The sequence below is a fragment of the Pistacia vera genome, unplaced genomic scaffold (genome assembly GCF_008641045.1).
Source record: "Pistacia vera cultivar Batoury unplaced genomic scaffold, PisVer_v2 Contig345, whole genome shotgun sequence".
NCBI classification, from domain to species: domain Eukaryota; kingdom Viridiplantae; phylum Streptophyta; class Magnoliopsida; order Sapindales; family Anacardiaceae; genus Pistacia; species Pistacia vera.
The window spans coordinates 285,464-311,045 of NW_022196163.1; the positions used below are offsets into that span (position 1 = coordinate 285,464).

The following is a 25,582-nucleotide window of genomic DNA, read 5'->3' on the forward strand; positions in this document are numbered from 1 at the left end:
TTTGTAAAAAATAAATGTGTCCTAAATTTGTTGAAGACATAACCCAGGGACGAGTGACGACAGAATTTTTCCCAGCCGTTGAATTGACTAATAGACAATTTTATTATAAAATTGATGAAAAATAATAATTGAGATTGTGATTAATTTAGTAAATTTTAGGGTTTAGAGAAGTTTTGGTATTGGGGCATGTTTGATTATAGACATGCTACCGACCAATTGGGATATTAAATTCTGGATTGTAAAAGAAAGTGTGCTTTGATTGTCTGCCACTGGTTTTACAGAACTACTGTGGGACTGCCATCTGCAACTCACGTGACCATGATATGATATTTAAAGAATAAAGAAGCAATTGTACCATCATGAAAAATTCAATAATTTTATCAAATTAATTGAGGATGAAGTCAGAAAAAAAAGTTATTACACTTGTAATAGTTAAGCTATATACATGTACTTTCATAGTAGTTAAAACAAAAAAACAAAAAAATACATGTAATAAGGTAGTTATAGTTATTAAATAACATTACAATTTTGTCATAAATAAAATGACAATATTAATTATTTGTATTATATAACACTATTAAATCACGTATATAATAGTTGATAGGGATATACGTTAAATTAGAGTAGTTGGCCACATTCATAAAAGTTGTTAGAATTCAATATTCAATTATTCAATTTGATCACATTAATCTTATTTATTTTTTAAATTTTATTAATTATGATAAAGTGGTTAATTAAAAGAGATTTAAGTAGCATTGGAGGGTGGGAGGTCTCTTCAAACTTGATTAGCTACTTCCTTAATCAAAGTTGGAAAAGGAGAATCCAACCACCGGAATACCAAAATGGACAAATGAAGAACAAATAAAATCATACCAATTTCCGAAGTTAAGTAAAATGTAGGAGATATAGATAAGAGTTTCCCAAATGAAAAAAAAAAACCCAAGAAAACCCCCATATAAATTGACATATTTATATACTGAATTGGCATTTAAAGCCCATGAAAATGATGGAAAGTGAATGCCATTGCCCACAACACAAGTCACAACCGACTTTAATATTATTCACTGAAAATTCATTTCAGCCTGCGCTGCTCTGTTTCTCTTCTGTACACAAATTTCACACCCTCTCAAAATTTGGCCATTTGTCTAACTTTCAGCTTCATTTTGACGCCCACTTCATCCACTATTCTATCTAAAACCTGTATGATTTACTTTTCTAATATGCTATCTAATTGGATTTTCGTAATACTGGATTTTGATATAAGTAATGGAAACTTGGGTTGTGTAGATATGTTGACGATAATCATGTGGGTATGATGTGGTGATGCTGGAAATGTTATAATTACAAGTGGGATTGCTGTGACACTTGGTTTTAGCCTACTTTTGTGGCCGTAAGATGGTTATTATTATTGGTTACTTCTATGATTTCTCTAGATTTTATTATATAAGGAAAAAGTCATCACTAATTTACTATCACTAATTAAAGGTCAGTATTCAACACGTACCTTACCAGCTCATCATCAACTGGAATTATATTTAATTGGGGTCATCATTGATTGGGATTTTCCAGTATGTCTATTAGTTATCAAGTCAAGTCAACTAATTGGGATCCGAACTACACACTATTTCATTGGCTGAAATATCCAGTGTTTTAAAGAGGGGTGGCTTGTTGAGGTAATTAGATAATGAGAGTAATAACCCTTCAATTCAAATGATTGATACAAGATTTATAATTGGTTATACTTGAACCGACTCATAAATTTTCAAGCATGCAGTTGTCAAAATAGCTGCACATTTCCGTCACAAAGAAGTTCTACTTTTTAGACCATTAGATCTTAAAGTTGCTTTATTTTAATTATTGGACTCGATGGGCTCTGGGCATGACAAAAAGTTATGAACAGTCATTTTCACACATGTTTCCAAGACTTACAACTAAGTCATAAGATAATGGGCCATGGTTTGATCTTAGACAAAAGCAAAATGATATTTGTTATGTTTGATTTTGCCACCCATTTCTCCTACTGCACATGCTGACACGCAAATCACTGTCAAAGAATTACCTCCAAACAAAGCCCTATCGAAACACAAAACCTTATCTCCTGGAGTTTTAATAGTGGTAAAACAAAGCTTATCAAAATGGAGTACCTACCCAATTAAGCAGAGGAATAGCATTAGAGTTTTGTGTAGCAATGACAGCCTTCAGCTCCCAATTTCATCCTGCAATCTACCACATTTTTCATAATGTGAAAGCCAAGCGTTATGTTTCTTGCTCAGTCAACCCCCCGCAAAGTAATATCAAGGTAAAAGTTGGATTTCTATTTCAATCAATGCCATGTATCTTTTGATTTTTGATTTATTTTTAAATAGAACTAATCTTTTCCTATGGGAAGAATAGGTGATTGTAAATGGAGCCGCAAAGGAAATAGGAAGAGCTGCAGTAATTGCAGTCACTAAAGCTAGAGGAATGGAGGTGGCTGGTGCTGTTGATTCACATTTTGTAGGAGAAGATATTGGAAAGGTTTTTCATTTTCTTTCTCGAGTAAAAACATTTGAGAGCACCTTTGGTCAATGAAACAGTTTTATATGTTTCAACCAGACATCATAAAACAAATAAGAAATTGTTTTCGACTATTTGAACTCACGTTGGACATTATTAACAACACTCTCAAAGTACATTCTCATTTGTCTTAAAGGGCCTACGCTAATTTAATATATATGTTTTGTTTCATATTTCTAAGTAGGTGTGTGATATGGAAGAGCCTATGGAAATTCCAATAATGAATGATCTTACCATGGTATTAGGTTCCATATCTCAGGTAAAATACTCATATTCTGGTTTCTGTTTCTCAAACTGTTCTATCACTTACATTTCTCAGTCAACTGTTCATGGAATTCTGGCAGTCAAAAGCAAGAGGAGTGGTCCTCGACTTCACCGAGCCAACTACTGTTTATGACAATGTGAAACAGGTCTATTTTTATTAATGTTTCTATTTCTGTAGACAGACTAATTTGTAGCTCATCAACATTGGCATTTTTGTTAGTTTAAGCACTAGTAATCAAGCTGTCTTTGTGATTTCTCTATCAATAACTATAGGCAATAGCATTTGGCATGAGAAGTGTCGTTTACGTACCACGGATTAAGCTGGAGACAGTTTCAGCATTATCTGCATTCTGTGAAAAGGCCACCATGGTGAGCACAGGGTGAGAGATCATTAACATTTCAAATCCATTTTATTAATTCCTGCACCAATTATCTTCAACAATAAAAATATTTTTTCCAATCAAATTACTTCAGCACTTCATATGCTGCATTCATGTCAGGGTTGTTTGATTGCACCAACTCTATCCATAGGATCCATACTCCTCCAGCAAGCTGCCATTTCTGCTTCCTTCCACTACAGGAATGTAGAAATTGTGGAATCAAGGCCCAATCCAACGGTAAAATATATGAGTTTTTCTTTTATTTCAAATTTTCAATCAAGTAAATATGAACACGTTGTTCAATTTTCCATGGAGTTCTTTGTAATGTGTGTGAAGCAATTTACTTAATCCAACGTCCCTAAAAGAGCTGTTTAGTTGCCAAAGCAAAGCTTTTAATAGTTTAATGCATTGACTTAAAGATTATGATGGTTGCCCATTAGCTCCCCACATAGTTTTCGGGACTTAGTGGGAACAGAAATCTTATATTATAAATACAAAGAAAATATGTTTTTATCACATAAATCTGTTTTCTAATAGCCAAGTTTTCGGGTAATAGAGGAGAATATTTAATTGTGAAAATTAAATTTATATATCTCCAATCCTCTGCGATTCTGGATGTAAACATTCAACTCAAGATTTAGAAAACAGACCTTGTGCCTGAAGAACTGAAGATGATAAAATTGTCTTTGATGCACAGGATTTTCCATCAACAGATGCCAACCAAATTGCCAACAATCTCTCCAACCTTGGTCAAATCTACAACAGAGAAGATATTTCAACAGATGTGAAGGTATTATATTACCACATTAGATCAATCTTTCCAGGTCCAGCCGTCAAATGGCAATCATGGATATTTATATAAAGTTAACCAAAAAAAAAAAAAAAAACTACTGTAATTACACCATAGTGTCTGGGACAATATTTAACAGAAGCCAATAAATTCAAAACTTCTTATGTACCATTTAAAATAAAATAAAACAATGACTCAGTTCTTTTTGCTTATTTAATAAATTCTCCTCACACCGCTGTGGTTAAGAAAAAAAATGATATTCATTATCCATTCTGTCCTTAAGGCAAGGGGTCAAGTCCTGGGAGAAGATGGGGTTCGTGTGCACAGTATGGTCCTTCCAGGGCTTCCATCCAGTACAACTGTTTACTTCTCTCGCCCAGGAGAGGTGGTTTCTTTTCCCTTTTCATTTTTCTAAAGGTTAGGTTGAATATTTTATGTTCATTACCTCTGACCAAGAAATGATGCTGAGTGCAGGTTTACTCTGTCAAACATGATATCACAGATGTTCAGTCCCTCATGCCAGGCCTAATTTTGGCAATTAGAAAGGTTGTAAATCTTAAGGTAAACCAATCTTACAATATTTCATCTCTTTCTTTGAGCATCCTGCTTCGGTCGGTAAAAAATAAACAAATTACCTGTTCTATTTTGGCAGAATCTGGTGTATGGTTTGGAGAAATTTTTGTAGGAACTCAAATTATTCAATCTCCTGGATTCATAACTAAATCTCAGTGTTAATTCAGTAGACAATCAACATCGTCATGCAATCGGCAGAAACAGTTATGGATAGTGGAAAATTTTTGCAGGAACTTAAGTGTTGTTCAATCTCCTCAGTGTACAACCTAAACCTGCAAATTAATTCAGTTGAGGATCCACATCATCCTGTAGACATATAGTAGAGCAAAGAAGCTTAAGTAAAGTGTGCGAGGAAGAGCATAGTCAATCATTTTCATTCACTATGAAAATCTTCTTTGATTAATTTTATGAAATTCAACGGTTGGAGTTTTCACCATCAGAATCAAACAGAATCACATGAAGAGGGCTGTTTTCCAGACATTCCAAAACCATTTACATATTCAATTAAAAAGGTATAAATGTGCCTGCCAATGTTGGTATATGGTATGAGGGCTCCACTAGATTCCGAAAAACTCATAGGATAGGCAGAATAGCAGGAATCTCATCAAGTTTTCCATTCGCACACCGTCATCTTAGCTGCTGAATATTGGTTCTTTAATTTTAAGAAAGCTATCACTTCAGCATGCAGGAAATATCATTCACTAGCAGTTTCATAATTTAAAACATATACTTCATACTGAGATTCACATCTTGTATAATATCCAGGACTGCTTTTCCAAGCAATTATTTTTTTCCTCTTATATTCCTTCTAAAAGCAATCATATGTGTATTATATTCCTTAGCTAAGGATCTCCCAACTCCCCTCCCGAATGATAAAAGCTGAGTTTATTTAGTTAACTGTATCAAAATTATGACCTTTCATATTAATTTAACAATTTAACTAATAATACCACAGCAAACCCGAATCAACGAAAAAAAAGAGGAAAGAGGAAATAAATATAGCATATATTTGTAATGAGAAGAACAAAAAATAAAGCTAGCATTTCATTTTAAATTAGCTAAACATTTTCTATCCACAGGTAATATAGACAAAAGCATCAAACACAGATCTGAGGGAACATTTGATGCTAACTACTTGTAAGCATTATGGCTGATAAACTTTTCCACAGTGCCAGTCATATTTAAGTATTATCACCGGAAGAACACAAAATTCACTACTTGTGCAGTGAACCTTAGAAGAACATCATGATTTCTATAAATCAATTAGTCTGTTAGGCACTCTTCTCATGCAAATCCTGCAAACCTATTTCCAGGTTGATGTTCAAAATAACTTAAATGAAAAAAAGGATATTAAACTGATGGGACTTGGATAATGAGGGTGTAGGAAAAGTGAAATAAGATAGCAAGTAGTGGATTGAGGGGAAGTTGGGGGGAAACTTCCATGGGTTTAGGCTAGGACAGGTGGCGAGTGGGGGTTAAGACAGCAAAAGAATTCAGTTAGGGAGAGAGAGAGAGAGCTGGAGGATAAAAAGAGAGGCAGAGAGCTGATTAGGGCAGAGAAGAATATAGGGAAATTTGGGAGGAGCTAACCCTTAAAGTTAGCAATTAGGGAGGAGTTGGCCCTCTAAGTCCAGCATTGTTTTTCCTTTCATATTTTGATTTTGTCCTTTTGGGTTGATGTGCTGGGTATATTTTTTTGTTTGCTACCATTGTTATCAATTTGTTGAATATCAATACACGTATCTATTTTCTTCATATTTCTTGGTCGTTGGCTGTTATTATTTTACTGTTTTGTTGAGTTTTGGGAGTGGGTTCTCATCAATTGGTATCAGAGCAGTTCGATTGTGGGATGGTTGGTACAAGAATGGAAGTTAGAATAACAAATGTTGAGAGGGAAGTGTCAAAACTTGGGAGAGATATTGGTGTTGTTCTGGATGGTTTGATGGAAATACGAGCTTGGATGAGAAGGAAAGATGAAGAAGAAGTACGAATAGAGATTGAGAGAAATCATCGAAGTTCCACAGTCATCGGGAACTATTGACAACCAAAATCTGGGAAATCAAACGGAGGCACAGGAACTTATGAATCTTTCAGCAGCTAGACGTGTGGAGAAGATTAGAGTAAGTTTGAGGTTGTTTCACCCCTGTTAAGTGAAGAGAAAGAAGAAATTTTGAGGGTTGCTGTTGTAATGGGGCTGAAACCTGAATTAGGTTAAAGTAAGATTGGGTCAATCCACTCAATAGTCCAATTAATTAGTTGGCCCAAGAATAGAGGAAAAAAATTGGGCTTGGCAGGATTTAAAATTTGGGCTGAGCAAATATGGGAAAACAAATATAACTGGGCTCAAAGTTATTCTAGTCTTGCAGGCCTGAAGACCAGCCCAAAACCCAATTCAATTTTGACCTATCCAGATCTAAAGCCAGATTAATACCCATTCCCCAAATTAGACTCATATTCGATAAAGCTTCCCCGAAAATCATTCCACTCAGGGTCAACGCCCATGATCAACAACAAATCGACTCCTTTCTGGCGAACGATAAAGTTGAGGAAGAGTTGGGTAAAGAAGAAGAGGGCGGTGAAGGAGTGGAGGAGTGGGATGGTGTCAGTAAACAATCTCCATCTTCCCACCTTAAGGACAAGGTGGTAGTGCCTGGGGAGGGTAATGATCTTGGATAATAAGGGTTAGGAAAAGTGAAATAAGATAGCAAGTAGTGGATTAAGGGATGTGGGGAAACTTCCACGGTTTAGGCTATGACAGTGGCAAGTGGGGTTAGGACAGCAAAGGAATTCAGTTAGGAGAGAGAAGAGAGAGCTGGAGGATAAAAAGAGGCAGAGAGCTGATTAGGGCAGGAAGAATATAGGGAAATTTGGAGGAGCTAATCCTTGAAGTTAGCAATAGGGAGAGCTGGCCCAAAGTCCAGCATTGTTTTTCTTTCATATTTTGATTTTGTCCTTTTGGGTTGAGTGCTGGGTATATTTTGTTGTTTGCTACCATTGTTATCAATTTGTTGAATATCAACACGTATCTATTTTCTTCCTATTTCTTGGCTGTTGGCTGTAATTATTTTACTGTTTTTTGAGTTTTGGGAGTGGGTTCTCATCATAACTTTGCAATAGTAATAACTAGAAAAGTAACACCATATCTATAAAAGATGTGAAGTAGTCAAAATGGTATACATGAAATCAACACCTAATTACAAAATACGCATAACCTGTGTTAACACTGGCGTATTCGGAAATGAAAGAATTTAGGTGGCTTAAATATATAAGAATTTAGGTGGCTTTAAATTATATTTTCGGTAAAATTAGAAAAAAAAATAATAAAAAAAAAAACAAAATTGGGAGTTTTCCCCTAAACTCAATTCAAATTTATACATAGGCTTCACCTCTAAATTTGTTAGCAATTGCTCTTATCCAAGCTCTATCTTTATCGCTATACGCATACCAAATGCTAGAAGCCAGTAGGACAAACCCTTCAGTCTTTTCCATCTCATTGGCACTAGGATTTGGAATTTGTATGACTGGTTGTACGAAGAGAGAAGAAGTCTCCTTGGGAAGCATCTTCCAAAGTCCTGAATCTGCAAAATTAATCAAACTTTCATATTGCTACAAAATTAGAATAAAACAAATAAATAACTAAATAAGTGACAAATAATCAACTATAAGCACTCAAGTAAATAGCACCATTATTATCAGAAACTAATGTGAATATGCAGAAGAAAGATATCCCGCCCAAAACATGCCAATTGATCAGAATAAGTCACTAATATCTTGCTTAAAACCAAACAAAACTACGAACTTGCAGTTAATTAATTAGCTTAGCAAGATGGACACTCATATCTCAAAAACACAAGAAAGTTAGACGGTGACAATGAGCCTTATCTGAGCATAATGAACCTGAGGTTCTCCACTTTATCATTTTCCACAAGAACAGATGCAACCAAAAATAAACGCATAAATAAATCACTACATAAAAGGAATAGTCTCGAAAAATAAAGGGGGTCATCGCTAGTATCAATTATAGGCCTTTTGACTTTTGTTGATAGGGATCACAGGCAGAGAGCCCTCTCTTTCCAACCTCAGCTTCATCCAAGCCAGAAATCAAAATAATAGATACATACATAACCAAGAGACATTATTAAATCTGAGAAAGAAATTTAATAATGAATCACTCTCCTAATAAGAATATTGGAGACAGACCACAAAGTGCCTCATATTACAACTTTCCACATAATTCTCTATATATCTATGGCTCTAAGATTAAGGGATTCCATTCGCTCACTTTTAATTGAGTATAATTTCCCTTGTCTCTCCCTTTCTTGAGAGAAGGGAACCCTTTTGATTGTCAAATCAACTAATTTTTTAATGTCAAGACTTTTTAGCTCATACAGAGACAGAGAATTTATCATCTCTGCACGTTGTAAGAAGCCAATTTCTAGTATATTTTTCAAGTACCATTCCTATTTATTACCGATGCGCAAAATTAATAAAGAAAAATAGAAAGAGAGAAAGTATTCCAATACATAAGATTACTATTTTCTAGAGCAAAGGCCAATTTTTACCAGCACTCTGAGGAAAGTAGAGGCTCTCCTTCAAATCAGACAAGCCAATCTTCTCAATCTGTCTCTCAAACCATTCAACTAGTTGAGTTTTCGATGAACCATCTAGAGTGTTCCAGTAGCCACGTATGCATAACTTCCCTCGAAATGATATCAACTGAAAATTGGCAACAAGAAGCATTTAACTAATGCTGATAATTAATATTATGAATAAAATGGAGCACCAGCATACCATATTACAGGAAAGGTTATAGTTGAAAATACCACAGATATGGAGTTTGTATTGCGCAATAAAACATAGGTAGCCCAAGCCATATCCTCCTTCAAAGTATCCGAGATATTCTGTGACATGACAAAAATTTGCTCGGTATTTTCAGGAAGAATTTTCTGATCCACTGGAGTAGCACCCTGCATGATTTCCCACATCCTTACATCAATCGGCAAGCATTAACTTATCCTAGTCTAATAAACTTGAAAAGGAAAAAAATGGAAAATCACACACTATTGTTTACTTGTTTCCACTTAATAGGTTTAGGATTAAATTTTAATACAAACTTTAAATTGGTAATACTACTAAATCACAATTATACAGTATTTGATTCAAAAAGCTAACCTAATTTGTCAGTAGTTTTACTAGCAAATGTGTTTTCATCATTGTTAAAATTTAAAAAAATAATCCTGAAACTTATAACGTATCTAGTCTTTTGAAACTCATATCAGGCCATACATTTTTAGATTAACAGAATGAAACAACATTAAAAAGTTCAAATTCATGAACAAGTGAAAAATTACAAATATAAACAACAAAATGAAAATATATATATACATAAATACGTAGATTTACCTTGAGAAAATTACCGAGGTAAGGAAGTACGACAGAAAATGCAGCCAAAGAAAGGCCAAGTCCCTCTGCTCTCTGTAAACAAAAAAAAATCCTGAAAAAAAAAAAAATCCAAGTAAAAATAAACCAGCACGAAAAAACAGAGTTAGCTAACCAGCTGCGCTGAGGTGACTGAATTGGAGAATACGAAATGATTCAACACCAGAAGCGAGCCGAATCCGTAGCCGATCCATCTCGGTAGATACGACTCGTCGAATCCAGGTATACCTGCAACCAAACAGAAGCGTCTAAGCTTAGAAAAACAGAAATTCAAAAAAAGTGTGTAAGCATATACATGTATGCGAGTTACCGAATGTGAAACGTAGAACGGAGAGATTGAGTTGTTGCTCCGGCTGTTGTGAATTGTCAAGGCGGGCGGAGATTGATGATGATTTGATGCTGGTTTTGGCGCGATATTTGGTTGGAATTTTTAACTGAATTAACGGATTGGATAAGAGGATGCTCATTTTCTATTTTTTCTGTTTGTGAAGGAGTGTGACTGTGTGAGAGAAATGAGAGGATTTTGGTACGGTGATGCCACTCCATCAGGCGTCATAGACTGTCGTAGCTTCATAAACAATCTTACCGACCTTGTTTTGTAGATTGGCAAGTGTAAGCACGCGACAAGCGAGGTGAGTGGTTCTTGTAATTGATATCGATATCGTGATGTGTTTTTAATTTTGTATGTAATTACAGCTATTTAATACGAAATAATATCATATTATTATAAATATGTCAACTGCACCATAATAATACCGGTCAAACAATATCACAAATAACGAGATATTGTACGCATTAGTCAAGAGCTTTAATTAAGTTTGGTTCACTTTCGTTGTTAACAAAGATGAATATTAATGGATATATTTAATCGTTAATTTTAGAGTTTAAAAATGATTAATCAAGATATATATAAACTGACTTAAGATCCTAAATCACCAAAACGAAAATGTTACCGATATAACGCTCAAGCTCAATATAAATACAAGTAATTGAAATCAAAATTCAAACACTAAATTATTCATTTATTAGTTAGCATGATTTGAGTATTATCATTTCTGATGGTGGTTGAAATTTCCCTTTGGATCTTTAATTAATTTTTTTTTTTTTTTTATGCATAGGAATATCGTGAATCAATAAAGAGGGATCTCTTTTTGAAGAATCAATAATTTTACAAGATAAATGGCTTTATTCCCTATTTCTTTTTTGAAGACGAATTTGACTAAATTCTAATTTAGTATTGAGAAATGGAGGGGAGAAAGGAGCCCAAGTGCGAGTAGAAAAGCCTCTGGCGGGAATAATACTGCGAATGGAGCAGTAATTAGCCCACAGGAAAACTAGTACTAGCGGTTTTCCAAGTTCTGGAGCTATTTCATTTCATTGGTTGCACGTGGCTTTCCACACGTCATGTGAGCTCTTCACATTTAAGCATGTGGAATGTCCCTATCATTATAAACGGGACATTACTGCTATCAGTATATAATAGAAGGGTCAATTTTTAAAGTCTATACTATTACAACAATTCATCTAATTTATTTAACACGTCATGAGTTGTAATAGTATAGACCAGTGCTCTGAAAATCATACCAGACCACTCGATCGGACCGGTTCGACCGACAACCGACGGTAAATCTGGTCCGATATATATAAAAAACCGTTATTTGAAGTTAAACTAGATTGGATCGCGGTTGGACCACCAGAATAGTGCCGAATCGCGGTCCAATCGTCGCTGGATTCTGGCATCTTTCGACGAAAAAAACGCCTTCATTCGACGGACGGCATCTCCAAGACCAAACCCATCAATTTTCAGTCGCCGTCGTCCAGCCTTCGTCGATCGCCGTCCACCTAAAGCTTACGGCTTTACGCGACGTCAGATTTCTTTCGTTGATTCCGGCGAGTTCCGACGCCGATGGAACTCCGTCACACCACCATCAGAGTCGCCGGCACTTGCACATCAAAAGCCCCAAGATTCCAGCTTCAATTCGCCGCGGATCGTCGCTGCCGCCACACTCACCAGAATTTTAGCGTGACAGGGGTGTTTTAGACAGATTTCAAACCTTAAGGGAGTACTATAGGGGTGTTTTTGATGAATTTCAAACCTTTAGGGACTAAATTTTTTTTATAAATTACGGTCCAACCGACCGATCCAATAGGTCAAACCGGCAATCGAACCCTTGAATGGGTTATTGTCTGGTTCGGTTTTCAGAACATTGATGAATACACTCCATTGAATTGTTTTTATAAGCCCTTGATTATAAAACTGTTATTTATTTTTTAAATCTTCTAGTTTTAACTAATTTTTATTGGGTTATCACAACTTTTTGCTCCCTTTTATTTTTAAATATGGATATCCTTTTTTAATAATGGAAACCACAATTTTTTTTTTTTTTTTTAACGATTGAAGTATTTAGACTAGTTTGTGTTCACTTTAATTAATCCCCGAAACCTATTAAATATCTTACAAACCCAATCTTCTAAAATAAATCACAAATATCGTAAGAGGCCCCGAGGTTTAAACCCAAGATATTAATGAAATTGAAATCACAATCAAGATGCCAAAATGGGTTGATACTAATTTTGGAGCTGTTTATTTAGTATTTGAATTCATTATTTTTATAAAGAATAATATTATACATAAAAAGTTGGCATATAAAGTCTTCTGTACAAATTCACATGGTACAAGATAAATAGAGTTAATATAAAAGTCAACTTTTATAAATAAATTTACGTGTTAGATATTTCTAACCGAATTTTAAACAATACTAGAATCAGAGTTGGATTTGAACAATTTTTCGATAAGGGTCTGCTTGGGAGTTTTATGGTAACGATTATGAGGGTAAAACATCGTAGCGGTTTTGAGGGTAAACCACTGTAACGGTTTTGAGAAGTTTTTAGTTGCGGTTTTTAAAACACTCAACCTGTGCTTGGGAGTTTCTTTCCAACGGTCTTAACAGTTTTTTTAAATGATAAATTTATATAAATACCCATAAAGTTAAAACACTCTCTCTTTGCTTAATTAACTTGATAAATATAGATATTTGTGTTGGCTGATTCACTTGCAATGTGTTCTTCCATGACAGTGGTATTTCTCTTAATTCTAGCAATGGTTGGTGATCCTGCCTTCTTGCACTCAGCAATTTTTATAGCAAGAACTTGTTGAATATCGCCCTTTTCGGAACGTTGGTCGCCTTTGTAACTGGATTATACACGTAATATCACCAAAGAGTGAATGGTTAGCCATCATTGTCGCGTGATAGGCTCCAGTGTTCCATTTCTCATCAAATTTTTTGAGAAGTCTTCCACTTCAAACCCTTTTGTTATAAAATGTTCAAGGGAACAATGAGGAAACCGTAATCACCTACAGCCCTGAAAGAAGGCGTTCAAATCTTAGTTATGGATACAGTCAAGCCAAATCACCTCACTGGTACCAATCTATTTGATATAATAATTCTGTTTACTTGTTTACTGTATGCACCCTTCTCTAATCTTTTTTTAGGATCTTGTTTTAATAAGTTTTATTAGTTATATATTTGTAAAATAATTTAATTATAACATGATTGCTAATTATTTCTGTGAATTGCGATTGTAAAAGGATGTGTGGCAGCAAAGGATTCGTGTGATTGTAAAGGGATTTGTGTGCAGCAAAGGGATTCGTATGCAGCAGCGAGAGATTTGTGTGCTAGAGCGAAGTCAACAGCAACAAGAGATTTGTGTGCAGCAAAGGGAGTGGAAAGGGGTTTTTTTGAGATTAAATTTATAAACCAGCCAAAACACCCCGATTTGGGGTGTTTTAAAACCCCTTAAAAATACACTACACGGTTTGGGGGGTTTTTAAACCAGTCAAACAACCCATTAAAAATTGGCAAGTGCGGGTTTTTAAACACCTCAAAACCAGTCCAATTAAAAACCCTCCAAAACCAATTAAAAAAAAAACTCTCAAGCAGACCCTAAGAGTTAGGTTGATAGAAGCCCATAAAATCAGCATATAATAATTTTAGAAAAACTTGAAATAACCTTATAAAATAATATTATACTTGCATATTAAATATAAAAACAACATTGTAACATATGATAATTTCAAAAAAACTTGAAATCAACCTTTACATCCATAATATTATACTTTGCATTAATAAATCCAAACGTACAAAATTGTAATCTCAAATTTGTATTATATTCTTTTTTTTTTTCATAATCGGGGTGGGTAATTTCGGAATCCATTGAACATTTTACAAGCCCAAATAACTAGAAAAACCACAATATTATTATATGAGGTAGCCCCAAGATTTGAACTTACGAACTCAAAGAAGAGAGCAAATCTCCTAACCGTCAGACATATCTCCATTAACTTGTCAAATCAATTGTTACGGGGTTGGAACACAAATTTAAGATCCCAAATTTGGAAACAGAACCGGGAACCGAGATTAATATAAATAAAATTAAAGAGTATGGGGTTATAAAAACTTTGTAGAAAAAGTAATGTGAATACTTTATATTTATATTTCATAACTAAGTTGGTTTGACTTTTGAGAATCTACATTTACAAAGTAATAGAGTTGTTTAATTGAATTTATAATTTATAATTTATTCTGTTAAGAGGAGGGGGGGGGGGGGGGGGGGGGGGGGGGTTATTTGAAGGGTTTTTTTTTTTTTTCATTTTAAAAGCTTTTGAGGGGTCCTTGTAATTTTACAGGTTACCATAATCGGAATCGGAACCATTGTTACAGGTTCCGATTCTAGTTTCAAATTTCAAGGAAACGCTGGTTTCGGGTCTAAAAAAATACAGGGTACCCAGAACTGAACACTTCTATTTAATATTATCTTTTGTATTGACAACATAAACAATGTCATCACCGGTCTAGAAATATGGTCCTCATTGGTTCTTTCCAAAAAATATAAGGTGTTATGAAAAATGAAAATTATCTCAAACCATAGGAATATATTCAGAAGTTGTCTAGAGTCTGGCCCTAGATCAATCAACGGTTGAGATAAATAATCAAAGCACATGGACCATTAATTTTGTGCCCTGCACGTGCATCAAATGCTAGTGTTCCTTTCAGCAACGTTTTTTTGACGTTGAATTGTTTTAGATTTGAATATTAAAAGGACGTGACGGACAAAAATGAAAATGGTAAAAGATGAAGATGCTACTTTGGTCCATATTAGATTGCTACATTTTTTAATGCAATATACAATATGAAAAGATAGTATAATGATTTTAAGTCATGAGGTTAAGGATCAAGGGATTGGTGCAAAGAAAAGAATCAAGTCAAATAATTAGTGGAGCAATATCTGTAGTAATGATATTAAGGCTTTAAGTTATTAAATATTCCAGAAAGAGGCCAATTCAATACTATATGGTTACTTAGGTCAATGTAATAGTGGAACAATTATTATAATTAATAAATTGTGAATACCATATTAAATTACTTCTAGAGAAAAAGCATATTTTTTATTATTCCTATATATATATAATAATATATATATATATATATATATATATATAATAATATAGAATAATAAAAAAAAAAAAAATATATATAATATTATATATATATATAATATATATATTATAACAAGGATGTCTAGAATATTTGCGTGATCTTAGCTAATTCTTAAAGTCCATTGAACACCCCTATAAGCTAATAGGTCAGATAATTCACAAATGTAATATATGACTACTTGGTGAAACCGAATATAAGACCTTTAGGTCACTTAAAGTCTTGTCATTGGCCACAATATTAATACTAAAAAATTATAGTTTAGCCTTTTTTTTTTTTTTTTTGTATTAAAAACTGTAATTTTTATTATTTCGTATTTTATTATTGTCAAATGAAGGAGGATTTGATTTTCAAAAAAATTAAACTTAATAAATTTTCATATATGATAGAAGAATAATGTTTAATATCTTCTAATTGTTTAATAATTTTATTATTTTAAACGTAGTATTAATATAAGATTATCATATTAATATGAATAATATTTATCATTTACATTTTAAATACTTTTTTATATTTGAGATATATACTCAAAACAATTAAAATTTGTTCTCAAATTTAATAATTGAGCCGGTTTTATACCAGTTCAGGTCATTGGTTGTATTATTAGTCATTAGTATCGAGTATCTTTTAATGATCAAAAGTTGATCGTATAAAAATAAAACCATATAATAAATCATTAAAAGAAGGCATTTACTTTAACATTTTGAAACCTTTTCGGCAAACACATATCAAACTTGGGATTGATTGTAATAAAATATAAACAATTGAACATACTTTAACAATATATTGGGATTATAATTATGTCACAAAATTCTTCAAATGTTAGGTACGTTTTATTTAAAAGATTATCAAAATTCATTAATAAAACTGCCCATCTAATATTATATGATAGCCCATAGCTTTATTATTTGTAATCAGACACTACATAAAATCAAAGGTTAACCCAAAACTTGATCAACGATGTTGACACTCATTCTAAATAAAATTCTTTAAATCTTGTGCCTCCAATAAAAAACCAGTTTCTCTTCCTTATCTAACAGCCATGTCATTTGATTAGCTCTCTCAATTTAAAAATAAATAATTGATGACTTAAAAAATTACAAAGGAAAGCAAAAGCTGCAAAACAAAGGTCTATAATTTAATTTTAAAAGTCTTTACTGTTAATTAAAATATAATAGAAAATTACAAAATTGCAAGATTTTTAATCTAATATTCTATGCTTTTTACACTGGCAGCAGCTCACACGAGTGCCTGTTTCTATTCTAACATGTTATTTACACGTGGCAATGCAACCATCTATCCCTATCCTTTAATCCTAAATCAGTAAATTTCAAGACATTATCATATACATAAGCATATTTTTTTTGGCAAATACGGCAACCAATTGCCTTCATTTCAATACCACAATTACCCCTATTATTTAACAAATGAATCCCTATATCCTGCACATTGCAACGTGGCGTGTTCTGATTAAAGAACAGCTTAGTTGGTGTGACTGTATTAGATACTAGCTCATGAGACCTACCCTAGGCAATCTATAGATCAACAAATGATATGACGCCACGTTATACAAACTCGCGTCGCCACCGCGCGATCAAACACCGACTACGGTATACAATTCTTTTCAAGACACGTGTCCAGTGATTCACCTGATATTGCCGGTGACTTACCAGTGCAGCCGGTCACTCCCTCTCTGCAATTCCCGCTAGGTATATAAACAGCCTCCTCGAACACCCTCTCTCTATAATTCTTCAGTTTCTAAAATTAAGCTAGCAAAAAGTAACGTTTGCTCTTTTCCAGCTCGTGATTTTCAGGTTAGTGTTCTCTTTTAACTTTTTGTTTATATCTTTTTTTCGTTTATAAATTTTGCTTAATTTTATGCAATAGAGTCCGTTGTTTTGTTTGTCTTCTTATATGTTGATCGATCTCAGGAACTGTAAAAGCAAAGTTTGCTTTTGAAATCAGTGTTTGCAACTTTTATTGCTTTGCTTTTTCTTGATCTCCTTGTTTAAGAGTTCAATTAAGGTTAATCGGTTGATTTTACCGACCTTTGAAGTTCGGGAACTTTTCTTTATTGTAGTCGATTTGAGCTTGATCACAGTTCGTGGTTCACGATACGCGTGATTGATTCGAGGTTAAAATTCAGTAGGAGTTTAATTTTGTAAGTTGTAGGATTAATTTACTAATACGCGTTCTTAATTCTACTAATTTGGAGTCTTAGTCTGTATCAGTTGTATTCTTTTAGCTAGCTGAGTAAAAATTAGGGTTTTCGAGTATAGTAAAAAAATTTAGCTGTTTTCCTTATTAAGGAGTTAATTTGGGAATAATTGTTGTCTCTTCAAGTTTTTAGTTTTGATAAGTTTATCTAGGTGAGATGCTGTCAAATGTTGTAATTTTTCTTTTGGTTTAACTTATTTTATTCTATTGCTAATTTTGTTGTTTGCTTTTTCTATTGAACATTGTTTAGATCCCTACAACAAATTTGTCGAAAGCTCAAAGATACCATAAACATTGCACTCTATTTGGTCACGCAAGAGGTTGTAGATTTGTAATAACATTGAGTTAGTTGATGACAGTAGTGAATCAGGGGTTCAGATTTTGTTTCTCATTGGTCGGTGGAGTGGGAAAACTTAGATAATTCTGTTGTGTCTGTGATATGCTTTTTGGGATTTTTTCTTTTATTTGCATGGCTTTTGTATTTTTATGATATTGAGGGAGTTGAGGAACATATTTATTATTGAAAGTAATAGTCAGGCCTGGCTCTGGAAAGCTATTTAGACTCCAGCCACCAGGAGGTGGTGTCCCTTATGGCACCATCTCGGGTGACTGGAGGGTTGACCCAGTCTTCCTCAAGTTCCGGAATTTTCTTCCAAGGAGATGGGCAGTCCCAGGCTGTAGTTAACTCTCACTTGAGCTCATCATATGGGAACTCATCTAATTCAATTCCTGGGACTGGACGCCCCAATCTGGGTCCGGTTTCTGGGGATATGAATAATGCGGTGTTGAACAGTGTGGCAAACTCAGGACCAAGTGTGGGGGCGAGTTCTTTGGTCACAGATGCAAACTCGGCTCTTTCAGGAGGCCCTCATTTGCAGAGAAGTGCGAGCATCAATACAGAATCCTATATGCGCTTACCTGCATCACCATGTCATTTTCATCTAATAATATTAGTATTTCGGGTTCATCAGTTGTTGATGGGTCCTCTGTAGTGCAGCAGGGCTCTCATCCAGACCCGAGTGCCCAGCAAGTGCAGCAGAGTCAGCAGCAAGGGGCGTCGAGTGCTACATCCTTGCCCACATCACAAACTGGCCAAGTTTCTCTTCCCATGGGCCCTCGAGTACCTGGATCCTTCATTCAGGACCCTAATAATCTATCCCAGGTGCAGAAGAAACCACGATTGGATATCAAACAGGAGGACATTCTGCAGCAGCAGGTGTTTCAACAGCTGCTGCAGAGACAGGACTCCATGCAGTTACAAGGTCGTAACCAGCAGTTACAGGCTTTGCTGCAGCAGCAGCAGCAGCAGAGGCTGAGGCAGCAACAACAGCAGCAGATTCTACAGTCCATGCCACCTTTGCAAAGGGCCCAGTTGCAGCAGCAGCAGCAGATGCAGTATAGGCAGCAGATGCAGCAACAGGGAATGCAACCCTCAAATGCACTAAAGCGCCCTTATGATAGTGGTGTATGTGCTCGCCGGCTGATGCAATACTTATATCATCAGCGACAACGGCCTTCTGTGAGTTCACTAATTAGTTGATTGCTTGTGGTACCACCTATTTGTTTAAACCTTTTTTTTTTTTTTTGCACTTCCTTGATGCAATATATTGCTAATATTACCCTCATGCAACTTCTCATTTTTTGAATTAATATGTCATTTATGCCCATGCTTTTTTAATCATCATATGGTTACATGCATAATATAGTTTGTCTTGCAATTTACTTAAATTTCTGAAGCTCATTGGTTTTACATCAATCTTGATAGGAAAATACTATTGCGTATTGGAGGAAGTTTGTGACGGAGTACTATTCGCCTCGTGCAAAGAAAAGGTGGTGCTTGTCATTATATGATAATGTTGGACATCATGCACTTGGTGTTTTCCCCCAAGCAGCTATGGTCAGTTTTTGTGATGTTTCTAATTTAGGAACCTTAAGATTTTTGCCATGCTTTTCTAAAGTTAATAAGTGAAATTTTCATGTAATATAAAAATATTTCCCATTACACTATGATGATCTCTTGAGCAAGCTTCTATCACGGAGGAGTAGAAAAAAAAAAAAAAAAAATGCATTAATTTCATATCTTATAGATAATTATTCGTCTTAACATATCCCTTTATTTTTTCTTTTTATATCTTATGGTGTTTTATTTTCTTTTCCAGGATTCATGGCAGTGTGACATATGTGGATCAAAATCTGGGAGGGGATTTGGTAAGGGATTTGAGAAGTTTTACAGGCTGTATTTGGAATCTTTTACTCTTAAAGTAGGATTTTGGTAATGCTTTTACATAAAAATCAGACTTCAAAATTGGTCAAGCTGAGTTTGCGAACAATTGTATGCCAAAGAGAGAAAAGGTTCCCTGATTTCATATGAGTCAGATAATTCTCTACTCAGATTCTTAACAATCTAGTTGTAGATCATTGTTGAGTCTGCTTATCTGGTCACCACTAGAATTGAAGAGAAACTGCCAATATAGTTTATACTCTGAGTGTTTGTTTTGCATGATTAAATTCTTCTTATTAGTTGTTATAAAGGAGTTAGGCTGCAAAATAGTAATGTTCAACGCAAAACTTTCTTATTCTGTTTGTCAGTTACTGTGTTATGATATGTTGATTCAAATGATACCTAACTATAGTTTTTATGGGGCCTGCTTGCAGAGGCAACTTTTGAAGTGCTCCCTAGGCTGAATGAAATCAAATTTGGTAGTGGTGTCATTGATGAGCTTATGTTTTTGGACTTGCCACGTGAATGTCGATTTCCTTCTGGAATAATGATGTTGGAGTACGGAAAAGCAGTTCAAGAGAGTGTGTATGAGCAGCTTCGTGTTGTTCGTGAGGGTCAGCTTCGTATCATATTCACCCATGACCTAAAGGTAAAAAAGCAAAAAGATGCTATTTCACTTTTAGAATTATTGGCTTATGTGGACTGACTAACCTGTGGGGACCTCTATGCTTTTTTAGATATTGTCATGGGAATTTTGTGCTCGTCGTCATGAAGAGCTTCTTCCTCGAAGATTGGTTGCACCACAGGTACAGATTTTTCATACCTTATTATCTATTTCTTTGATTTAGTTGATCTTAAGTTTCTCTGATGTACTCATGCATAAACAACAAAAAATCTTGATCTTGCTGTTAATAATTATTGTGGCATGTTTTGCTTCTCTTATTTCATTTAAATTGGTCCTCATATTTCAAAGACTGGCCTTTGAGATTGTTGGTCCTGTGATTGAAAACTGGCAGAAGCGACTCTCTACATGGGATGCACATTTAAGGACAGAAAGTCTGCTAATTAAGAGATTGGGGTAGGGGTGGGGAGTTTTATTATTTAATTTCTTTTTCCCTGAAATGGTAGTGTTCTCATTATAATGAGATTCTTAGTTCAATGACACATTTATTGCTGAGGCAAAAGCAATTCGTTTATTGCAATTCACTCTGACCCATGTAAGTCTCTGCCTTGAATATGTGCTTTATTTTATCTTGATTCTTTTGTCCATAAGTACAATCTTTTGCCTTGCTGAATGTGTGTAATTTTGGACAGTCTTCTTAATTGTAAACATATTTTATTTCTTCACATTATGAAGGTCAGGATATACACATTTCTATATATATTTGTAACATGTACTGCTTATCATACGTCTTTCTGCAGGTCAACCAGTTGGTTCAAGTTGCCCAAAAATGTCAGAGCACAATTTCTGAAGGTGGAGCTGATGGGGTCTCTCAGCAGGACTTGCAAACGAACAGCAATATGTGAGTTAATTGAGCCACAAGTGACATTTTATAGATGCCATTTGTTTCCTTTTCCTTGTGATTTTGTCCTCTAATATTGAGGGGCATCGGTAAAGTAATCTATTACAATGGTTAATGGCTTAAATGTTCGGCAAGTTATTAGTGTGGTTCCTGGTGAGCTGGTTGTGCTGTATTTAGGAGATGTGTTTAGTTACCATTTGCTATTTAATACTGCGTGTTATTGCTCTGATTTGAGCCTGGTTTTATTTTATATAAAAGGATTCTGTGAATCATGCTTAGTTTGGAGTGATTAGGAATGAATGCAAACACCTAATGCAGAGAATGTACTTACGCTTGTTCTTTGTTCTAATTCAGGGTCCTGACAGCTGGACGTCAGCTTGCAAAGAGCTTGGAGCTCCAGTCGTTGAATGACTTGGGATTTTCTAAAAGATATGTGAGGTGTTTGCAGGTAAAAGTTTAGCTGTTTCAGGGTTTCAATTCTAGTATTAAGTAATGTAAGGCGTGTTTGTATAATTTCTGAGTTTTTGTACAGTAATTGACATCAATTATTTCAGATCTCTGAGGTTGTCAACAGCATGAAAGATTTGATAGATTTCTGTCGGGAGCAAAAAGTTGGGCCAATTGGTAACTTTCTGTTGCTTGTTTTTCATATATCATTTTATACTTCTATATTGACCTTTATAGATAGTTATCTTGGTGTTCTATCTTCTGGATTTTATGAAATATACTAGGTACATTTGTAACTCCTGTTAACTTGTGATACTATATGTATATCTGCTACTGAAAGGATCAAGATAATATGGAACTTGTATCTGGTCACAGTCTTTTAAATCATATTGATAGAATGTAGTTCTCTATGACATGGAGATTATATCATCTTAAATTAATACTAAATTGGAGCAATCTGTCTGGGAAATATGGCCTTTCCCCACTTTTGTTCTGCTTGTTTAGCCGCCATTTCCTCTAAATGCAAATGGATGTTGGATTGTTTTTTATGGAAGTACTTAGTAATATGTGGCAGATTTATATTGTCTGTTCATCTTCAAGTCTTTAGTTTTTGGTTGAGTTTGAAGTGTACAATCCACTCAAATTTAGTTTCTTTATGATGGGGAGCTCTTATTTATTTATTTCTCCTATTTGATGAAGTATAATTCTTGTTATGGTAATTGTTTTTTCCCCCCAATATTTTTGAACTCTGTTGTCCAATTTTGCTTAGTTATTTCAGTTGTATGTTATTTTTTCATATGACCAGAGAACGCAGTTATTTTATATTTGTTATTTATTTTTTCCAAATTTATATGTTTGCTTTGATTTCATACCAATCCTTAATTGCAGAGGGCTTGAAAAATTATCCTCGACATGCATCTGTGTCTAAGCTCCAGATGCAAAAGATGCAGGAAGTGGAGCAGCTGGCAAGTGCTCAGGGTTTGCCAACAGACAGGAACACCCTCAATAAGCTGATGGCATTGCATCCTGGAATAAACAACAGTATGAACAATAACCATCACATGGTTGGTCGAGGAGCTTTAAATGGTTCAGCACAGGCTGCTTTGGCACTTACTAATTACCAGAATCTGCTCATGAGGCAGAACTCAATAAATTCAAACTCTAACTCGCATCAACAGGAGGCATCTTCTTCGTTTCATAATTCTAACCAAAGTCCAACTTCAAGCTTCCAAGGGCCTTCTGCGTACATGCAGGGCTCCCTGCAGAACTTGCCAGTTAGTGGCTTTTCTAGTCAGCATCTACCTCCACAACAGCCACATCAGCTGCAGCATCGTTCTCTGAGTTCAAATAACATGCTCCAACAGAATCATTCACAGCCCTCTCAAGGTAACCCGGCCTTACAGCAGCAGCAGATGATCCAGCATTTGCTGCAGGAGATGTCTAATAACAGTGGGACAGGAGTGCAACAGCAATCTCATAGTGGGCAGGCGAATGGGATTATGGGAAGGAGTGGATTAGGTTTTGGAGGCAATTCTCCGGCAGCAACTGCAGCCACCTCCAATGTGTCAGGATGTGTTGCAGGTCCACCAAGCCGGAGCAACAGTTTCAAAGGTGCTTCTAACAGTGATTCATCAGCGGCTGGTGGTGGTGGGAATAACGGATTTAACCAGAGAGCACAAGATTTGCCTCAGAATCTTCATTTGCAGGATGATATTGTTCAGGATATAGCTCATGAGTTCACAGAAAATGGGTTTTTTAACAGCGACCTTGACGATACAATGGGATATGGGTGGAAGGCATGACGAACTAAAGGCTAGCTCAATTATTGGCTTCTGTTGAGTGAGTGTTGGGCATATATCGTTGTAGTTTGTACAGAATATTTGGAAATAGCTGCTTTTTTGGCTTTTCTGATTATCGAATTTGTTGTGACAGCATGCACTTGTACTCTATTAGGTTATTTAGTGATCATTTTTTTTCTCTTTTTTTCCTTTTTATTTTTCTTCTTTCTTTCCTTTAAGTTTTTCCTGTCTCCCAAGTCATTGCAAGTGTAATCTATTGGACAAATGGTAAGAACAGCTTCTGACTCCAGTATCTCCTTCCCTATTCCTTGATTGCGATACATGTTTTTAAAATTCAATATTGTCATGTTTCGATGAGAAATTTTTACATTTATTTATCTTGTAAATGAATTTATTAGCTTTTTACACATCCCAGTAAAGTCAAGATGAATATCTAGTGCATTGTTTTTGATCAAGAGCGGTTTTCGAAGCATTTAAGAGTTGCGTTTAAAGTTTATACACATTTCGTTGAGATTTTATTATATTAAGAATCTTTGGATGCTTTTGTTGGATCCATAAACGAGATTCTCGTTTTGTAGTGTACAAAAATTATATGGTCATAGTAGGCCAAGGTCAGAAATAAATACATTTGGCTTTTACGTATCATAAAATCATAATGAGGTAATGACTATAGATTAGATATTTGAAACAAAAAAAAAAATAAATTCAATTCTGCAACACTAGTCTGGAAATTAAAAATAGCCAATATCAATGATTTAAACTTACTCTTAAACAATGAAAATAATCAAGTTTTTGTAACAGGTAGGGCCTAGGGGTGTAAACGAGTCGAGTATCACCCTAAACGAGCCTGGTTCGGTTAAGTATTAGACGAGTTCGAGTCGACCGAGTCAGGAAAATTTGGCTCGTTTATAAACGAGCCGGCTCGTGACTCGACTCGAGCTCGTTTAACGCAAGCTCGAATTGGCTCGAGTATGGCTCGATTATGGCTTGTTTGACCCTTTTTTAATATAACTTGCAGATCTTGTTTTACACAAATCAGATCCAATTTTTGATAAATTTGCATCTAAATCACATCCAAATCAACATAAACAACGTATTACACAATCCAAGAGGACCAAGACAACAACAACAATAACAAAAAAAAAAAAAAAAATACAAATGTCCATCAAAATTATCATCAAAACGGCATAGAACTTTGGGGGAGAATGCATTTACGCGATTTGATTTTGGGTTAATTGGGGTTATTTGGTTAAGGGTTAATTTGTGATTTTTTAAACCTTTTAGTCTTTTACATGTCAAATTATAAAACAAACCAAAAACTTGTATTATACCCTAAACCAGCCACTATTGGCTCGCGAGCCGGGTCGAGGTAGACTTGAACTCGGCTCGGTACCTTACTCGAGTCGAATTCGAGCTGGCTCAGCTCGATTATAATCAAGCCGAGTTCGAGTATTTAACGAGCCGAGCCGAGTTGACTCGCGAGCGGCTCGGCTCGACTGACAGCCTTAGTAGGGCCTGTTCTTATTCTTTTCTCTAGTGTACAGTCGTCATCACTCTTACCCAAATACTAGTAATTGAATTACAAAGGTAGAGGCAGAGCCAGGCCCTAGCTCTCCATAATTCTCCTTATATTACAGAGAAAAATAATATAGTTACCAAAAGGAGTGCACCGAATTCATGCACCGAATGACGTGATACAATCTTAACTGTCGATTAATTATGAGTTAATATTAATCGACGGTCAAGATTATGCCACGTCATTCGGTGCATGAATTCAATGCGCTCTTTTCGATAACGATAACATTACTCTATTACAAATTCTTTTTGTTTGTTCTCATCCTCTTGGATAAGGCTTCCAAGCTGGCACTTAGCTGGCAA

General features: G+C 35.0%; 3 protein-coding genes across 4 annotated transcripts; 2 read left to right on the forward strand and 1 right to left on the reverse strand.

Moving 5' to 3' along the window:
* The first annotated feature begins 2,071 nt into the window (after nt 1-2,071).
* LOC116138977 (dihydrodipicolinate reductase-like protein CRR1, chloroplastic) lies at nt 2,072-5,385 on the forward strand. Of its 2 annotated transcripts, none has more exons than XM_031424650.1 (10): nt 2,072-2,299; nt 2,395-2,517; nt 2,741-2,815; nt 2,901-2,966; nt 3,094-3,189; nt 3,321-3,437; nt 3,898-3,990; nt 4,274-4,375; nt 4,465-4,536; nt 4,643-5,385. In XM_031424650.1, the coding sequence occupies exons 1-10, from the start codon at nt 2,189-2,191 to the stop codon at nt 4,673-4,675; spliced, it is 888 nt and encodes a 295-aa protein (XP_031280510.1). In that variant the 5' UTR covers nt 2,072-2,188; the 3' UTR covers nt 4,676-5,385. The 2 variants fall into 2 exon arrangements, with proteins under 2 accessions (XP_031280510.1, XP_031280509.1); XM_031424649.1 differs by having other exon boundaries at nt 2,077-2,299; nt 4,465-4,551; nt 4,643-5,380.
* Nucleotides 5,386-7,911: 2,526 nt separating this feature from the next.
* Nucleotides 7,912-10,495, reverse strand: LOC116138991 (protein COFACTOR ASSEMBLY OF COMPLEX C SUBUNIT B CCB2, chloroplastic). The gene is made up of 6 exons (XM_031424668.1): nt 10,313-10,495; nt 10,118-10,230; nt 9,967-10,038; nt 9,387-9,530; nt 9,126-9,279; nt 7,912-8,141 (listed from the first exon to the last, which is right to left on the reverse strand). The coding sequence occupies exons 1-6, from the start codon at nt 10,467-10,469 to the stop codon at nt 7,933-7,935; spliced, it is 849 nt and encodes a 282-aa protein (XP_031280528.1). The 5' UTR covers nt 10,470-10,495; the 3' UTR covers nt 7,912-7,932.
* A 6,765-nt stretch (nt 10,496-17,260) lies between these two features.
* On the forward strand, nt 17,261-24,042 carry LOC116138952 (probable transcriptional regulator SLK2). Its single transcript, XM_031424630.1, is given in 11 exon segments — nt 17,261-17,311; nt 18,248-18,641; nt 18,644-19,233; nt 19,480-19,611; nt 19,874-19,922; nt 20,370-20,584; nt 20,673-20,741; nt 21,358-21,458; nt 21,813-21,906; nt 22,013-22,082; nt 22,794-24,042. Coding segments are annotated over 10 exon segments (2,571 nt in total). The 5' UTR covers nt 17,261-17,311; nt 18,248-18,304; the 3' UTR covers nt 23,708-24,042.
* Nucleotides 24,043-25,582: the final 1,540 nt, after the last annotated feature.

What these genes read in the sequence shown, in the direction of transcription:
- LOC116138977 (XM_031424649.1), top strand. Translation starts at nt 2,189, where the DNA reads ATGACAGCCTTCAGCTCCCAATTTCATCCTGCAATCTACCACATTTTT. An exon ending in CCCCGCAAAGTAATATCAAG is followed by an intron (nt 2,300 to 2,394) that starts GTAAAAGTTGGA and finishes TGGGAAGAATAG; the next exon opens with GTGATTGTAAATGGAGCCGC. An exon ending in AATCAAGGCCCAATCCAACG is followed by an intron (nt 3,438 to 3,897) that starts GTAAAATATATG and finishes TTTGATGCACAG; the next exon opens with GATTTTCCATCAACAGATGC.
- LOC116138991 (XM_031424668.1), bottom strand. Translation starts at nt 10,469, where the DNA reads ATGAGCATCCTCTTATCCAATCCGTTAATTCAGTTAAAAATTCCAACC. An exon ending in CGTTCTACGTTTCACATTCG is followed by an intron (nt 10,231 to 10,312) that starts GTAACTCGCATA and finishes GTTTGGTTGCAG; the next exon opens with GTATACCTGGATTCGACGAG. An exon ending in ACCTCGGTAATTTTCTCAAG is followed by an intron (nt 9,531 to 9,966) that starts GTAAATCTACGT and finishes GAAATCATGCAG; the next exon opens with GGTGCTACTCCAGTGGATCA.